The sequence below is a fragment of the Stenella coeruleoalba genome (assembly GCF_951394435.1).
Source record: "Stenella coeruleoalba genome assembly, chromosome: 11".
Lineage (NCBI taxonomy): Eukaryota > Metazoa > Chordata > Mammalia > Artiodactyla > Delphinidae > Stenella > Stenella coeruleoalba.
Genome location: NC_137157.1, coordinates 14,026,649 through 14,044,671, shown reverse-complemented (window position 1 = coordinate 14,044,671; position 18,023 = coordinate 14,026,649). Strand labels below are relative to the sequence as shown.

Genomic DNA, 18,023 nt, shown 5'->3' with positions numbered 1-18,023 from the left:
ATGAACATTTCATGAGGCCACCTGGGGTTCTAGTCTGACCATCGTAAAAATACAGACACCTGACAGCCTAACCGCCCCTCCAAACCCGGCAGTCAGGGGCCACTTATCTATGGGTGGACTTGGGCAGGTGCTCTCCCCTCTGGGTCTTGGCTGACCCATTGACAGAGGGAACACTGGACTAGACGACGATCCTAAGGGGGGTTTTGGCCCCAGCACTGCCCGCGCCTGAGCCCCATGGGTTCTCACCTGAGGTACTCATAGAGTCCGTACATGGGCAGGAAGTCGATGTCGGACAGGAACATGTAGGGCGTGCCCACGTGCTTCATGGCCACGTTGCGCAGCAGGTTCACGGGGTAGAACTGGCCCTCCTTGTACACGATGTGGTAGGCCACGTTGTGGCGGCCCATGAGCACCTCCGAGCCCTGTGCGTAGCGGAGGAACTGCTGGGCCTCAGCGTCCGACAGGTAGAGGGCCAGGCTGATGGGCCCCTCCCAGTGCTTGCAGATGGCCTCGAGCATCTGGAGCCTGCAAGAGACGGGACACCTGACGCATCCGCGCATGCGCGGGCCTCATCTGCATCTACAGGTGTCATCTGCGTATCTGCGCGCATCGTCCTGTCCGCTAGCCTGGGGCTGGGGAACTCCATCTCCATCCACAGTTGGTCAGTCAGCTCCAAATCCAAACCCCTGCTCTAAATGTTAATCACTGTGTGATGGAGGCCAATAACCAAACCTCAGTTCCTTTATCTGTAAAATGGGCACAATACCACTCACCTTTTTGTGTCTAGCGTTCGAATGCTTCCACCCAGAGGGGTGATATGGAGAGAGTCACATCCCACTATACTAAGCTTTTTCTTTTCAGACTCCTCTTTTCAACAGTGGGTGGGAAAAAATACAGTTAATGATGTAAAGATCCCTTTCCAGCTTAAAACTCCTACACCTTTCCTTCTCCCTCAGCAAAGGTGTACAGCAGCCCTCCCACTCTCCTGAAGCAGGGACCAGCCATAGGAGATTTAGCCAAACTGAGTTACAAGGAGCATTAAAACAACCAGTAAAAACAAGAGTAATAATAACCACAATCACTGACTCATTACTATGCACCAGACACTTCCCAGAATTCTCCCCCACGCCCTGTGCCCCATCTGTCATTTCCCCCATTTTCCTGATGAAGGAATTGAGGCTCTAGATGTCCAGTCAGCTTTGGTTCTTGGACTTGCACCAAATGTGTGTGGCTAGGTTTCTGGATAGGACTTTGAAGACAGTGAGAAGATAATACTCTTGGGTGTCTGGCAAAGGCAAGGAAAAAAAAACATATGAATGTTGGGGACAAAAGGGAGCCTGGGGTGACGGTGTCTTCATTTTTCAGAGCGCTTATTGCTCCAGGGCACCAGGCAATTTTGCAAGGCTACCCGAGAGGCGCTGAGCCAGAGAGAGTGAGGGTGGTGGGGTGGGAACAGAGCCCAGAGAAAAAAACGAAAGATGCTCCCAACCAAGAGGGTTCTGCAAAAATGTTTGAGGCGAAATCTATAAAGATGTCCCCTCCCCCCACCGCCCAGAAGCATTAGAAGTGCCTGGTACATAAAATCTATGGTTAAGAAACAGCAAAAGCCTATTTCAATTTTCCCTACCCAGCAAGAGGTACATAATCAAGTAGGCTCCTGGTCAGAATGGCCACTTTATTCGGACAATTACCAGGAAATAGATTCCATGCATTTCCATGCTTCTAAACAAAAGAAAATGGGCACACCTATCTTGTGTCAATGGCTTTCCTGATGGACTTTCAGTTTCCTCTCAGTTAATTCTGTGAATTGGTATTTCCTGGATCTGCTTCCTCTTTCACTAAGGAGGATTAAGATATTCATCAGGGTACAATGCCCCCCATTTCTCATACTTTATAGCACTTTGTTAATCAAACTGACCCCAGCCAGTTTTGAAAGAGGCACTGCATTCTCCACAATGCTTGATTTCACTGAAATTTGTGTTCGGCCTCTGCTACAAGGGCCCTGGTTTCTGCTGGGCTCTTGAGAATCTGGGAGTTTGAATTATCCCACCTGCACCTCAGTTGCATTGTCTGCAAAATGGGAGGACTCTGCACTTGGATGGGAGCGATGTTGTACCAATCCTTTAAGATTTGGGGAGTACAGGGCAAGGATAATTCCTACTATGTGGACGTCAGCGTTAAAGGGAGTGGATGCGGGAGGCACGTCTGACCGAGTGTGAAGAGAGACCAGCTTCTGCTGTGGATTCTCCCCCTGACCTGGTTTTGGACTCTGTGTCCGAGTTTTCCGAGCAGGGAGCAAGCCCTGCCTGGTCCAGCCCCATCTTCCCACCTCTGACAAGTTTAGAGTGAAAACAGAGACACAAAATACTTAGGGTTCTCAGGAGAAAGGGGCTGCTGATGTGACAAACATCATATCCATGCAGACTCTACAGGAAATGGTGCCAGATGTTCCAAAGAAACTCACCGAGTGAAAACGCATCATGGCGCCATCGCTTCTGCCTCCCTGCCACTAGCTCCAGTCTCTCTTTTCCCTTAAAACCAAGCTCTCTGCCAGGACCCGAACAACAGTCAAACAGACAAACTGAGCGAGGTTCATCGTAATGATGATGATACGTCAAGTGCGATCACGATACAATAAGTCTCTACCATTTATCTGATGCTCACAGTGTGCCAACACATTTTGGCTGTTGTCCAAAATGTCAATTTGTAACATTTACAGTAATGCTATAAACATAGTGGAGATTCTCAATCACTGTTTTACAGGTGAGGAAGCTCCAGGAGGTGAAATGACTTCTTTCAAGTCACACAGCTACAAAGAGGAGGGGCTGGATTCGCACCCAGGTCTGACCCCAGTGCCAGGGATCCAGACCACTGCTCAACACGAACTGGCTTTTGGCTGAGAAAGATGTCCCCAAATATCTTCTCATCACCTGTTTCCCCAAACAGGAATGTGTTCCGACCTTGGTGTCAGCTTCCCTCTAGTCCTTCCTCCTTCTCCTTGGTCTCTCTTGGAGTCCACGATCCCCCAGTCTCTCCATCCTTCTCCTGGTTGTTTCTCTCCACACCTATTCCCTAAGGTCTGTCCCTGTGCAGTTCCTGTTGAGTTTTGCGCCGAGTCTTTCTTTGGTGTCTTAACGTAGGAAGACAAAGGCTCTGGCGCAGCAAGGACCTGGGCCCACGGAGAGTGTTTCAAGAGACAAAGATTAATTCAAAAAATGGGTAATTCCTACCCGTTTGGAAAGAATCTTTGAGATGTTTAGTCTGATTATAACATTGTTATGATGAAAGGCCTCAGCCTCAGAGAGGAGCACGACCTGCTGAAGAGGACACCGTGTACGAGAGGAAGGGCTGACGCGAGGACCCCCTGTCCCGTGCTCTCTCCCCTCCCCCACAGAGCCCGCCATCGCTTCATGCCGGGAAGAGGACGGCAAAGGCTCAGGAACGGCCAGAGATATTGTCTGCAAGACCTAGAAAGCAGCAGGGCTTCCCCCAGGGAGTCCTACTGAGACAGGAAGCCCCAGACAGTCTGTGTAGGTGAAAGGGAGCAGGCAGGGAGATGGCTGATTTGAAACCTAAAAGACTGGGGTTGGAAGGAATTCTAGAATGTCAGTTGGCCAAGCAGCCCGGGCAGGTGGCCACTCAGCCTCTGCTGGAACGGGGAACCCACTCCCTACAAGGCAGACAACTCCAATCTGGTACACAGCGCAAGGCAGGCTGCAGGGTACAGAGGGCAACTGGGTTTGAACTCTGACCTGTGTCAGTATCTCTGGGCAAGTGACGATAGTTCTTTGAGCTTCCACTTCCACATATGCATAGAGGGGATAATAATACCTTTGTCGACGACAGAATGGCTACAAATTCCTCTCCCGCTATCCATCTACACCTTTTGGTAATACCCTCTGCCACACCGATTCTGGGCTGGCCATGGGACATGCTTTGGGCCATGGGGCATTGGCAACATGACACAGGCAGGGGCGCTGAAAAGGGCTCGTGTGGTGGGGCTTGCCCGGAGCTGCTCTCGGAACCTTGCGAGCGCCGCCGTGTGAACAGCCTGCTTACTCATGACTCTCAAGTGTCTGTCACAGGGCTGGACGTGCAGCAGCACTCGTACATGACAGCTGTGATTTCCTCCTCACGTTCAGCTCCTCCCTTTGGAACACGTGGTCCTCCAGCAAATATCCTGTGAGTATGTGCAACGTGCAGGCATTGTCCCCAGAATGAACGAGAAAGACAAGGTTCCTGCACTTCTCGAGAGAAGAAATAAACCAAGGGAAGTTCAGAGTGAACTGAGTGTCAGAGGGGCAGCAGAACAGGAAACAGGATAAAGAGGGACGGTGAGGGCAGGCCTGCAGGAGAGGTCGGTGTGAGCCCCGGATAATGAGAAGGACTGGCCTTGAGAAAGCCTGGGTGGAAAGCTTTCCACGAAGAGGGAAGAGCCCTTGGGATACAGAGCTTAGCACGCTCAAGAAAGAAGAAACAGGACCAGTGTGGATGGCACACAGGCAAGTGAGGGGCAGAAGGAGAGGCTTTGGGGGCTGGGCAGGTGCCGGGTCATACGGGGCCTTCAAGGTCACGGTGGACAGCTCTAATACTGTTCTCAAGGCACTGAGAAAGCATGATGTGACCAGATTAAGAGCGCCCTGGCTGTTGCATGGGGAAAGGAGTAACTTGCACTCTCTAGAACGATGCTTTCCCAGCTTCAGCTGGCTCAGGATCACCTGGGAGGCTTATTACAACCCAGATCCCTGGGACCCACGGTAGAGATTCCTGTTCGGCAGGCCTGGGATGGGGTCCGTGCATCTGTGTTCTAACAAACTCCCAGAAGATGCTGTGCTGCCGGCGGAGGGATGGGACCTACAGGATGGGACCCCAGCTCACGTTCCCTTTCCCCTGCTTGCAGAAAACAGAGAGAAGGCCCGTCAGCCACACGATTCCCTGGAACTGTAGCTGGTACTTCAAGGACTTCATCCAAGGAGCAGGAAACCGAGCAAGCGTCTCCCGGCCAGGTGGCCGGGATGCTGCGATCAGGATGCCTCCTAGCCAGCCCGCTTTGTCCTTTCAACCATTCTCGTCCGCTGCTGGGATGGGAGGGAAGCTTCCTGAGCGAGCGCCTGTGTGAGGAGCAGCCCTCCCAGCTCCACAGCTGCAGCAGGCAACGTTCATTCTTTCTGAACGGAATTCTACAGGGAGCTGGGCACGGGAGCCTGCACGCTGCCTCCCCTAATTCGTTGTGGCACTCACGTAGGGCCTACTTCTGACTCAAAGGTTTACAAACACACCCGAAATGTTTCTTCAATTAAAAATCAATCCAGCAGGCACCAGTCAGCCTGCAGCATCATAATTGGATATGTGGGATGGCGGCGTGGAAGGAGGAATTTCTGCCGCCTTCATCCACCTGTGCGGCTGCTTTAGAATTTTTGATTATGTCCCGCTAAGTGTCTCTTGCTAGGGTGTGGAATTCCTTGGGTTCTCTGAGGTATTGTCTGGATGGCACTACTTGTCACAGCGTGTCAGGGGATCGCACGCCTGCCATGCTGGGGGATGTGTGTGCTCTGAAGGGAAGGCGTCTGAGGTTAGTGTTTGCAGCAGATGTGAGAGGTGCCGGGGCTTTCTTTTAAGCCGGCTGGGAGGGGAGGTCCTGCAGGGTTTCCTGCAGCCCAGGCTGGATGCTTCGGGCTGGCCACAGAAAGAGGGGCTCTGTCCTGTCTGTATTCTTTTGTTAATAACAAGCGTATACATAAGGATGGATTTGAGTTGTTAACAATTAAAAATGTTTGTCTTCTAATTGTTTGTAAATTCCGGGTAGCAAATGTCATAGCCAGCATAAAGGTGAAAAACATTAAGGAACGTGTGCTAACATTCGTGGCCCACGTGCTAATCACTGGGCACTTTGCAGCGTCTCACTTTATAAAACGCAGACAGCAATCTGTGAACCTGACGATATTACTGCCACTTCACAGGTAAGTAGAGTGAGGCTCAAACAGCCTGAATAACTTGCCCAAATTCACACGGTTAGGAAGTGGTGCAACTCGACTTCGAACCCAAGTCTTCCTCTCTTTTTTTCCCCCCTACATCACGTTCTCTCTCCTAAATACCTACCATGTGCAGATGCTGTGGTCAGAGAACACAGACCTAGCAAGTACTGACTGAATGTAAATATGTCCCAGGGCTTTCCCAGAGATTCTCACATCTTCACCTGAGTTTGCAGGTGACCACTGGCTACTGATCTTGATGAAGAATATCTTGGTGACAAGCTGAATGTACGAATAACAGTCGTGAACGTGACCAAGGAAAACCAGGATGCTCTGACGGGAACCTGGGATCACCTGGAACTCACTCACCTGGCCAGATCATAGTATCTGGACTTCAGGTGCCTCGTCTGAGGCGACTGAGATACATTTATGCCGCCTGGAGAACAGAAGACCCATCTAGACCATCATGCAGCACGAATATTAAGGATTAGGTTTTGTTTTCATTTTAAATGGCACAGAGGAGAAGGAAAAATAAACGTGAAGAGCGGCAGTTATGGCGGGTGACTTGCTGTTGTGCTTGGCGGGGAAGGGTGTGTACGCCCAGGCTGATAAGGAAGGGGAGGGGTGACTTGGGACACTGGTCTAGGCCAGTCCCTCATGGAGCCTCACTGGGAGCCTGGCAGGTTTGAGCTGGAAGGGCCGCCCACCTCTCCCGGTTTCCCCAAGCCCTGCCTACTTGGCCGAGATCTTTTGCTCTCCTCACCCTCACCCTGAGCACAAGCACCTAAGCTCTAACCGTGTGTGCCCCAGAGGGCCTGGCATCCTCTCCATCCTGTGGATATGCTGCACGCTCTAGCTGGGGGCTGGCAGGGGGCTCCTCTCCCTACGAGCCTTCTACTGTCAGTCCACTCAGCCTCCCTCGGGGACATGCGCTCTCTTCCTTTCTCTGCCCCAGCCAGGAGGCGGGCTCCTCCTGGAGCATCCCTCTGTGGTCAGAACCTGTTCCCTGCCTGTGCCCGCCAGACTTCTAAGCTGGCCCCAAGACTCCTGCCCCTGCCCTGGTGTATCACCCTGTAGCACCCCTCCCTTGAGTGCGAGCGGAACCTGGTAATACGATGGGATATTACTCCTGTGACTAACAGACTGGAGAGATTCTCCTGCTGGCTTTGAAGAAGTAAGCTGCTATGCTCAGAGGGCCACATGGCTAAGACCTGAGGGTGGCCCCCAGGAGCTCAGAAGGACCCCACCTAACAGCCAGCAAGGAAATGGGGACCTCGGTCCTGGAGCTGAATCCTGCCAAAGCCTGAATGAGCTTAGAAGTGCACTCTGACTCCGAGACGAGACTGCAGCCCAGCCAACACCTGGATTTCAGGCCTCGGACCGCAAGCAGAGAACCTGCTAACACATCCAGACTCCTGACCCAGACACTGTCAAAGTAAAAAAAAAAAAAAAATGTGTTTCTAAAGCTGCCAAGTCCGTGGTGATTTACTGCACAATAGAAAACGAATACATGGTCTGAACTCTGAATACACTACATATTCCTTGAAGGCAGAAACAGGGTTACGTAGCCCCAGCCCCACAAGAGGCTGGCACGTGATTCTAATAGATGCTTACATAGTATCTTGAGAAAAGTGAGGCCACGGGAAGGAAAGACCTCTCCTGAGATGACACAGCAGGGCAAGGACCCAGCTGGAGCCAGAAGCTCTTTGCTTGTCCTCCTTACCCCGTTTGGTCTTTGTTACCTGTTACGGTCAGCAAATTCTCTGAGTTTCTGTACAGGTGTCCCGGAGGCTGTGCATCTCCAGGAAACCACTAGCCATGAAGCCATTTAATTCTGTGAGCCGTCATTTGCTAATAAGCAGAGGGACTCACAGAGCAAAAAGGAACCTGCTTCCACAGCCGCTCTCAGCACGCATCATTCCCGGCTGCCTCCGGAGGCAAGGTCGCCCTCACTCTCCCGAACTCCCAGACTGCTTCCTGTCCGTGAGCCTTTTCGTGTCCCAGTGCTGTTCCTTTGTTTGTTCACTCATTCTTCAATCACTCATGACTAATCACAAGTGACATTTATTGAACACTTACTAAGTGCCACGTCCTGTCCTCAGCACTTTACAGGCGTTAACTCATTTAATCCTAACACGACCCCATGGAATCTCATCCACAGGCTGGACAGGCATCTCCAAAGTGGCTCAAAGACAGAATGAGACCATCAAACTCCCTTCCTAATTGTGGGAGTCGAGGGGGAATGACATGAAGGAAACTAGGGCAAGGGCAGCCACTGTGGACATCAGTAAATCAAAGAGGAAGCTGGTTAGCCGAGGTGCGCACAAGGCACATAGGACGGCCAGGTACAGAAAAACTGCAGAGCCCTGAAAGGCTTTGAATCCATTCGCCTCCTGGCAGCCAGAGAGATGTTTTCAAAAATATAAATTACAGCATAAAACTCTGTGAAATTTCTACAATAGGTTCTCAACCACGTTTAGAGTAAAATCCAAATATTTCATGAGTTTCTAATGTTTATAAACTTAACCTCATGCAACTTTCCCCTCAAGCCCCCTCTCAAGTGATGCTTCAGTCACACTGGTCTTCTATCAGGTGTCTGAATACACGAGGCCCTTCCTACTGCAGGGCCTTTGCACTTGCTCTTTTGTCTGCCTGGAAAACTTTTCTCAGCAACTCACCTACCTAACTCCTTTTCTCCTCCTCAAGTCTCTGCAGAAATGTCCTCTCCTTAGAAAGACCTCTCCTGACCATGCCACCGAAAGAAGGTCTCTCCCTTGACACTGATAATATGTGTTTCATCCTTCAAAGCACTCACCACAATTATAATCATTCGACTTAATTATTGACTGTTTTTATACCGCTAGTCCCATTTTCTCAATGCTGGCTGCACATGGCAAACTCAAAACAATTCAAGGTCTCCACCCCACAAAGATTCTTACTTAACTGGTTTGCAATGGAACCTGACCATGAATTTGTTTTAAAAGTTCCTCAGGTGATTCGATTTGTCCCCAGTCAAGGTTGAGGATCAGTGCAACAGACCATATGCCACATGAGGGCAGGGATCACATCAGTACTTCCTGATAAAGGCTCCAGGAGTGATGCTTGCATCAACACGTATATAAGGAAAACAAACAGAATTGCTTTCCAGCAGCAACTGTGGGTCCAGTCCATGTGTTTCCCTATAATACACTCCCCCTTTCCTTGAGGTAAGGTGAGTAGAGCTCTATTTTTTTAGAATCAATTCTTCACCCTCACAAACAACCAGCACCATCAGGAGACAGGAGCCCTTGGTTCTCAGTGCTGGAGAGGGGATGAGACAGAAGCCCTATCTTATCAGGCTTCGATGTTCTAAGCCTGTGAGGCCACCTCTCCCTTCTCCATTCGACTGGGTGAAGGGCAGCGGCAAGGGGACTGTGTGGAGGGTGAGGGCCCGTCTGCTTACCTGTCCATGGAGAGCTGAGCAACCAGGGTGACGTCCGTGTTGTCTGAAGTGGGCTCATACTCGTAATGCAAGAAGTACAGGTGGGTTCGGTGGACGGTGAAACGCTCTCGCCGGAACTCATAACACAAGTCGTCCTCATCCAGCTCAGAGAGCTGCTTCTGGAGCTGAAAGGTAGGCAAGAGGGTTTGGAAACGAGAAGAAAATCCCCGAGGGGGCCTGCCTGTTGTGCCCTGTCCTCCCCTGAGTTTGTTACCCATTGGACCTTACTGATGGGCCAATCAGAGAAGGACAGGATCCTGTTTTCATTTTCCTCTGCAATTTAATCTGATTTCAAAGAGGTGATGATAAAGGGCAGCTGCCTCACCCTCTGAGGAATGAGACGCTCTGAGCCAACAGTGATGGTGGCGGCACTGACAAATGCACAAGCAACCACGAAGTCCTTATACAAAACAAAAGCGTTTTCCTTCATGACCCAGCACAACAATTGCAAATAACGGGGGAACTGTCGTCTATGAACAGAGTAACGGGAACCAAACGGAGCAGTACCTGTGTGTGACCTGGCGCTTTTCTCTCTCCAGAGCTACAGATTTCAACCTCTGTACCAGGTATTGGAAAGAAAACGCAAACCCATAAACGAAACAAAACATCTTTTCTTTTCATTTCATCCAAGTTCAATCAGTCTCAGTACCCACTCTTCTTCTCCCTCTCTTCTAAGGCTCTGACATCTTTTACTTTATTAATCTGCTTGTAGGAGTTCTTTACTTACCTCTCCTACTCTCCTTCCTACCCAACTAGCGAAAGAGTGAGCTGTCCTGCTAACAGGGAACTGGGAACTTAGCACTTCACATAAGCAGGTGCAGATATACAGGTTTCCAGATCTGCCGATATACAATATCCCTCCCAGGCAGGTGGGACTGACTGTGCTTGCCTTATAGGTGAAAAATTGCAACGAACAAGTAAAAGAACTTCGACAGTTATGGAAATTCGATCCGTGGACGTGCGGTAGCAGAATGAATGGGCTGGGAACAGGCAGGAGAGGACTTTTTCGGGTGATGGGAATGTCTTACGTCATGCTCAGAGTGATGGTTACCTGGGTGTACACATTTGTGAAAATACATGTACACTCAGAACGGGTGGATTTATCATAGGCAAATTGTATTTCAATAAAACGTATTTAAAGAAAATAATAATTTGCCAAAGGTTACATGGTTGCTTCCAATATTTCTTCTGTTACATGAACCTTGTCTGTCCCATGATGACATATAGTTGAATATAGATTAAACTTTACATGGCTAGAGTTATTAAGAGCTGAATGCAACAGAACATTTTTCCAAAAAGAAGATATATAAAATCTCTAAACCAACAAGAAAATATATTCACTCACTCCTTTATGACCTATCAGTTAAGACCACTGCTTTGAACTAGGTGATGTGCTATGATTATTCTTTTGTCTCCAGTTCCAATGATTTTACTGTTAAGGTCAAATGGATTTTCCTTCTTTATTCTCTACCAGTAGTTCAAAGTCATGGTAAATTTTAGTTTGCTTTATATTAAGACCATGCTGATGTTGTAATTTTTCTGTCTGTATTTCTGAAAAAAGACTTTTTTCTTTTTTGTTTAATATTTTGTTTTTTTTAATAAATTTATTAAAAAAAAAGACCACTGCCTTGACAGGTTAAGCTCTGATATTATTTCTCAAGATGTGTGCTGACAGCTGACTGCATTAAATGCTCCAGTTTCTTCACTGCCCCCTCCCCCATATCCTTCCCCTTTGTCATGTGACCTTTGGTGCTGCCCACTACAGAGGCAAAGCCGATGTCTCTAATCCTTGAATCTGGGCCGGACCTGTGACTTGCTTTGGCAGACAGAATGGAGGGGAAAGCCCCAATCCTGAGGCTAGGGCTCGAGAGGAAGTGCATGCTTTCTTGGGAAAATGCCTGGCTAGCCTGCTGGGGGAAGAGAGACAGCTGGAGCAGAGTGGAGTCTCCCCAGCTACCTATCACGTGAGCAAGCCTGGCCGAGGTCAGTAGAGCTGCATCCGTAAACACTTCTCACGGCACACCACTGAGGTTTTATGGGTTTGGACCACTAGATAACAGGCAGTGTCATTGGCATTTTGTGTGGGGTACCTTTTCACTGGGTGAGTCTGTCCCACATACCACGGGGCGGTTGGTTTCCAGGGCCCCAGCCCAATAAATGTTCGCAGGATTCTCCAGACGGCTGCGTACAACTCCAGATGCACCCATATGTTCCCAAAGGCCACTCGGGGAACTGGTTGTGATCCAAGTGATCTATGAGACGTTTTCAGCTATCTATCTTTGACATTTTTAACCTTTAAGAAGGATGCGATCACGGATACTCTTCAGCTTTTCAAGTCCAATTCGATGTCCTTGCCTATTTGAAGATTCCCTCTATGGCAGCAGGGTAGCTACTTGCTATAAGGCTAGGAGCTGGAACTCTCATTCCACCTAAGATCCTAGGAGCCAGGTGACGCCTTCTGGCCTGCAGGACTAAACCCAGATCCTCACTGACAATCGTATACTCTCCCTCTGACCCATCAATCCCCACGTACTCTGCCTTACACCAACGGTCTTCCCTCTGCTCCCCAAACCTGCATTCCCTCCCACGCCTCCGTGACTTGGCCCATCTTCCCTCTCTGCCACACCCTCCCTCACCTCACCCACTCTTCCCCACCTGCGGACTTTCTATTGACCTTCAAGATTCAGCTTAAATGGTACCTTCTCTGTGAAACCTTTATGGGCCCTGCCAGGTAGGGCTACTCCATTTCTTCTCTGTGATCTAAGAGCACTGAACCCGTAATTCCACCAAAGCACTTGCTAGTTTGAACTGAAATTGTTTGAGAGCAACTTCCCTGGCGAGACTGTGACACTTCACCATTGCCCCCAGCACCGTGCCCACCGCAGGACAGGTGCTCAATACGCGTGTGCTGTGTGCATGAGAAATACCTGCCGCACACAAGAAGGCTGCGGTCACTGAAGTTAAGGTCTGTCCGTGTCATTTCCCTTTTGTATTCTCTAACGTTATGCATAGAAGCTTGTCATTCTTATGCCCATCATCGGCTCGTATATTTGCAGTTTGAGGTTCTGTGACAGCTGAAAAGGTTGTGTCCAGCAAACAAGCATGTGTTGGGCTCCGTGCAAGGTGCTAGGTGTGCTTGACTTCTTGTCCTTAGAGCCATCCAGTAAGGCATGTGTCAAACCCTCACTTGACAGTGGAGGAAACTGTTTGGAGATCTTGAGATCACCCAGGGAGGTCGAACTTGGGTCTCTGTCCCTGGACCACCAAGCTGCCTCTCCAGAAAAGATGCTTGTTTAGCCTCAGGTCAAGAAACAGACACAGGACAGGGGCTGAGGTTACTGCTTCGATCCCAATCCTGTCCATGAAATCTGGGGAGAGTGGGTGAATCATTTAACCCTTCTGAGCCTCAATTTCCTCACCTGTAAAATGGAGATAATAACAGTAGCTACCTCAGGGGATGGCAGGAGGATTCCAGGAGATGCTGCATATGAAGAGCACAGTGTTTGGAGTGACTCAACAACGTCATCTATTATCGTGGTTGTGATCACAATTAGGAAAGGGAGATTCCTGGGCTCCCGGAGACACCTAGGTGGACGTGTGCTGAAACGTCACCTGAAGGAGATGGCATGGCAAGGGTCTGGAGGGCAGGGGAAGAGGGGCTGGATAAGGCTGGGTCACCTTCTGTTTCATGAGTGTCCGAGAGAGTCCCAATGTCTTTCTCCTTGAACTCAAATATGCCTGGAAGTTGCAGTGTTGTCTGCCAGGAGGAAACGGAACCAACCGACACCCACCTTCCCTTTCTCACCCACCCTGCTGAAGAAAACAAGTAATTACTGCCCCTTAGAGAATAAATGTCTGTCAAGTTCTTTGCAAAAGCAGGGCTGTTTGGTGGGTATTTGTTTTGTGTTGTATTTTTAATATGCTGATAAGAGTGCATGGCTTCCAGTCCAGTGAAGAGAGAGAGGAAGCCTGTGAGGATGTGTATGCATGTCTGTGTGTGAGCACGGCCAGACACCTGCGTGTGGAGCAAAGGGTCTTTCTTTGATGAGGTTTCGAAAAAGTTTATCCTCATCACATGAGGAAGGAAATTAGTGACCAGAACACGAGAAATGCATGTGTTACGGGGTTCTCTCTTCCCCCTTAGCCTTACACTGGCAGTACCCTTGAGTTGGGGAAAATGACATTCCAAGGTAAATAGCTCCAAGAGCCATTTTCTGGAAAGCGCCCATAGCGTGGGCTCCTAAAGGCAGGAACTGTATCCCATCCATCTCTGAATCCCCTGAACCCAGAACACCTAGTGCATCTTGAGTGCCCAGCGAGACTCTGTTGGATACATTCAGAGCCACAGCATGTTAAGAAAGGGAACAGTGACCAATGAAAATGCTCCTAGAGCTACCAAAGTATGGCTGCCCTAGCTGGCAGGGTCTACCAGCAGTCCCGGGGGATAAGGCGCCTCCATCTATGAACTTCACGGTACCAACGTGGTTCAATGGCAGCCACATCCCCAGGTCACCTGTGGCCACCACAGTGCTCAACGGATAGGACCTAGGTAACATTGCCATTTACCAACCACACTGGGTACTGTGGAAAGCACAGCAGGTATGAGGTCAGACATAAAACGTCAGAGTCTATTGGACTCTGGACCAAATAGATGTCTTCCTTGAGCTTTAATATTATATTGATTATCAACCTGGTGCTCTGCACCTCTGCTCTAATATGGACCGAGCACCTACTGCGCGCCCGGTGTAGTGCTAAAGCAGGTGCATTGCTTTACTAATTTAATCCTTCAGCACAGAGCTCCGTTTTACGAGAGAGGAAACTGAGGCTCAGAAGGTGTCCATAATCTTCCAGTTACAGCTAGAGAGCAGCAGTCTGGACTGTGAATCCAGTCTTTGGACCTCACACCAGGGACATCTCACAACACAATCACTTCTCTCCTGGCGGATGGATGTGAGGATCAAATGAGCTGGTGGAAGACACAACGCTGTGTGAACAAAGCAGGCCATAAAAATGCACATGAAGTAAGATTCCAATACAGCAAAAAGACAAACAAACCAGAAACAGACCAAAGGGAACACGTTACAATGTTAACAAAGCTTTTCTCTGAGTGGTGGATTCACAGATGAATTTTATTGGCTTCTTTATACTTTTCTGTACTTAAGTAATTCCCTGCAATTTTCTCAAATGAGCTAATGCATGTACAAGTGCTTTGTAAACTGTAGAGTTCTACACACACCTCAGCGATGTTATTATGATCGCATTATGTACCTTTTCAAATTCTAATCTAGGACTGCTCATCATTGCTGACTGCATGGCTGATGTTATCCCAAGGAGGAGACTAGAGCAGCTTGAAACCTGCCTCTTTTTCACCCAGGTAATCTCTCCAGGGAGATGCTGAGCTGCAAGGCAGGGCTGGGGTGACTTGGGTTAACAGGGTCTGAATGCTACCGCCACTGCCCACTCCACCCATGTGGGGAGCAGGGGCCCCTGACAAGCAAGTCACAGAAACAAAAGACAGATTCCTCCTGAGATAAAATGCATTTGCTCAGTTGCTTCCTTGGGCAGCCAGCTGAGGCACAGGGAGATCTGGACTTAAGGGCAAATGACCTTTAAGCAGTTTGCATTTATTTCTTCCCATCCTGAAGGGCAGTGGCCTAGATTGACCTCTGAGCTGCCAGAGATGATGGCTGGTCCTGCCTGAGGACTCAGATGGGTGGGAAGTGTGTCCCTGGGCTCTGGCCTGATGGACTTCTCTGCTCGAAGTCAGGAAAAACGACATGGAGAGATTATAGGGATAAGTGGACACTGAGGCCTGATTCCTCTGGCCCTCATTTTCCACGTGACCTTGAGCAAGTCATTTCTCCCAACAGCAAGACAAAGAGTTCTGGCTTCAAGGACCACGTCCTCACTAGGCCAGGTAAGGGCTGAGAGCCCTGTGGGCACTTTCTCATTAACACTCATGGTCACCGTGGCTTAGAGACCACCAGCAGTCCAGGTCTATAAAGAAAGCCTTAGCCACTTGTTCAAGGTCACACAATGAATGAACAGAGTAGCCGAGATTCACATCCAGGTGTCTCTCCTCCAAGTTCTTGTACATAATCAAGTCACTAGGATGCCGTGTTCAGCAGTCTCTGGGGATCTTTCTAGTCTAATGCCAGATGGTTCTGTGACTGCAGAGGATTGAATCACGTGCTTCCCTCGGTGGCAGAGATCTTCTGCTCTCGGGCTGAGTTTCCAACCTTCCTGCGGTGCAGGGGAACCATGTAGCCAAGTCCGCGTCAGTGGAATGTGGGCAGATTCTGGCCACTACAGGTACCACTTTTAAGACTGTCTCACGCACAGTCTTCTCTGTGTCAGCCAGAGCGAGAGCCCCCAGTAGAGGATGCTCTGTGGAGGGCAGAGGCACAAGATGGAAGGAGTCTGGGCCCCGAACCTGGAGAAGAGCTGCCTGCCAATCAGGAACACCTGCTTGAACTTCGTGCGGGTCATAAACTTCCAGTCTGCCGAGTCCATTTTATGGCTGCTTGTGTTACCTTAACTAACACACCTACCTGACCTCTTCCAGCCACTAAGTGATGAAGACAGCACCACGGACCAAGTCAGGAGTCTCTGAGGCCACCCTTTCTTCTTTCGACACCTGTCCTTTGGATCCTTTAGGACAACAGGCAGAAACATCTGATGGATAAGATAACACTCAGGAGTGTTGCTTTACACTTTCAGCTTTCACTTTCAGTGGCCTGGATATCCATTTCTTCATCCGTTCCTCCCAGTGTCTACAGGAGACTGGCAGGGCCGCCCACTTGCCCCCAGTTGATGGATGAGGAAACTGGAGCACCAGGGATGTGCACAGAAAAGCTGGGGCTCTAAGTCACGTCTCCTGGAACCTAACTCAGGGCTCTTCCTTGGGGTTTCCACGAAGTGGTTAAGTTTTATTAAACCACGTGGACAGGAAGAGAAAAATTACTAGCTCGCTGGTTGCCTGCTGTGCATATTAATCAACAAAATTCTAGGAACCCAAACCACTGTTTTCCAAGGAAACCAAACCATGGGCCACTTTCATTCTTTCGTGGGAGGGGAGAAGCATGGACCTTAGGACCATTCAGTGACGGTTCAGAGAGAGTCTGCTGAGCACTGACTGAGGCTCTGAGAAAATAAGAAAAAGGCATGGTCTGCTCCCTCCCAGCTATCAGTGTTAATGTGTACACTGCACACAATTAACAGTCCCTCATTCTATGCCAAGCCCTGTGCTAGGAATGGGGAATGAACCCATTTCTGCACTTAAATTGTTCATACAGTCTGGGTGGGGAAACAAAGAAGTCAGCAATTGTAAAACTGTGTATTCATAATGCAAACAAAACTCAAGGTTGGGGCTTCCCTGGTGGCGCAGTGGTTGAGAGTCCACCTGCCGATGCAGGGGACGCGGGTTCGTGCCCTGGTCCGGGAAGATCCCACATGCCGCGGAGCGGCTGGGCCCGTGAGCCATGGCCGCTAAGCCTGCGCGTCCGGAGCCTGTGCTCCGCAGCGCGAGAGGCCACAACAGTGAGAAGCCCGCGTAACGCAAAACAAAAAACAAAACTCAAGGTCGGGGGGATGTGCTAGGTGCTACACTGACCTAAGCTCCTGACCTGCCTTACCTTACTTAATCCTCATCAAGCCTACCAGGTAGGAATAGTCCTACCTGATTCCCATTTACAGGTGAGAAAACTGAGGCACAGAGAGTTGAGTGGCCTGAAATCCCAAAGGGAGTGTTCCTAACATCTTATGCAAGGCAGTCTCGCTCCAGAGCTGTCCTCTTACCTACCGCACAAGGAGCCAGTTAGGGGAGGAAGATTCAGCCGAAAGGAGAAGAGGGCGGGGGCTGTGACTGACAAAGGCACAGGAGAGTCGAGCACCTGGAGGGTTTGGATAGGTGACAACCAGAGCCTAGGTGTGCGAAGGAAGGATGTATTCCTGTGGCCCAGACACACCCTCTGAGTATCTGGACCATGACTCCCACCTTTATCCCCTCTCCTGGCCACCCAGGCAAACACTGACGCTTCAGGCTCTGGAACTTAACACGCCATGGAAAGTCACTGGAGGCTGGCCTCGGGCAGCCTGTTGTAGGGCTCTGGACGCCATCCACCCTGGGCTCTGCTGCCCACTGTGTGATTAAAGGGCTGGTGACATGCGGCTCGCACGTGAGAACAATAACGCATTCTGGGGTTTCTCTGGGGTTTCTCTGGGATACAGCTGTTTCCACAGAGCCATCTGTTCCCTGGTAGCTTCTGTTTACATGTGTCTTATTTTTAACGTCTCACGGAGCCACCGTGAGGCCATTGTCTTTTCTTCTTAGTGAGCTTAGCATCAGGGGATGTGACCCCACAGGTGGCCCATCACCCTTGTAGCACGAGGGGGTTGAACGTGGAAGCCCTCATTTCAGAGGTGAGGCAGGGGGCTGAGAGCAGCTGGATGGGAAGGCATCCAGGACGAGCTTTCTGGCCAATACTCCTAAGGAGACCGCCTGTGGCCTGTAGCCCTTCGCATACCTTAAGCCCTTCAAGGCACATACCAGCCTGGGCTGGGTTTGTTTA

The 18,023-nt window shown here is 49.9% G+C and overlaps 1 protein-coding gene across 2 annotated transcripts in view; it reads right to left on the bottom strand.

Annotated features, from left to right (window-relative positions):
* LARGE1 (LARGE xylosyl- and glucuronyltransferase 1) overlaps window positions 1-18,023 on the bottom strand; it is a 586,234-nt gene that overhangs the window by 37,727 nt on the left and 530,484 nt on the right. For both annotated transcript variants that reach the window (XM_079935833.1, XM_079935832.1), the window contains exons 11-12: window positions 9,415-9,578; window positions 247-525 (exon numbers count right to left, since the gene is read on the bottom strand). In XM_079935833.1, coding sequence (XP_079791959.1) covers window positions 247-525; window positions 9,415-9,578 — 443 coding nt within the window. The remainder of the gene's footprint in view (window positions 1-246; window positions 526-9,414; window positions 9,579-18,023) is intronic.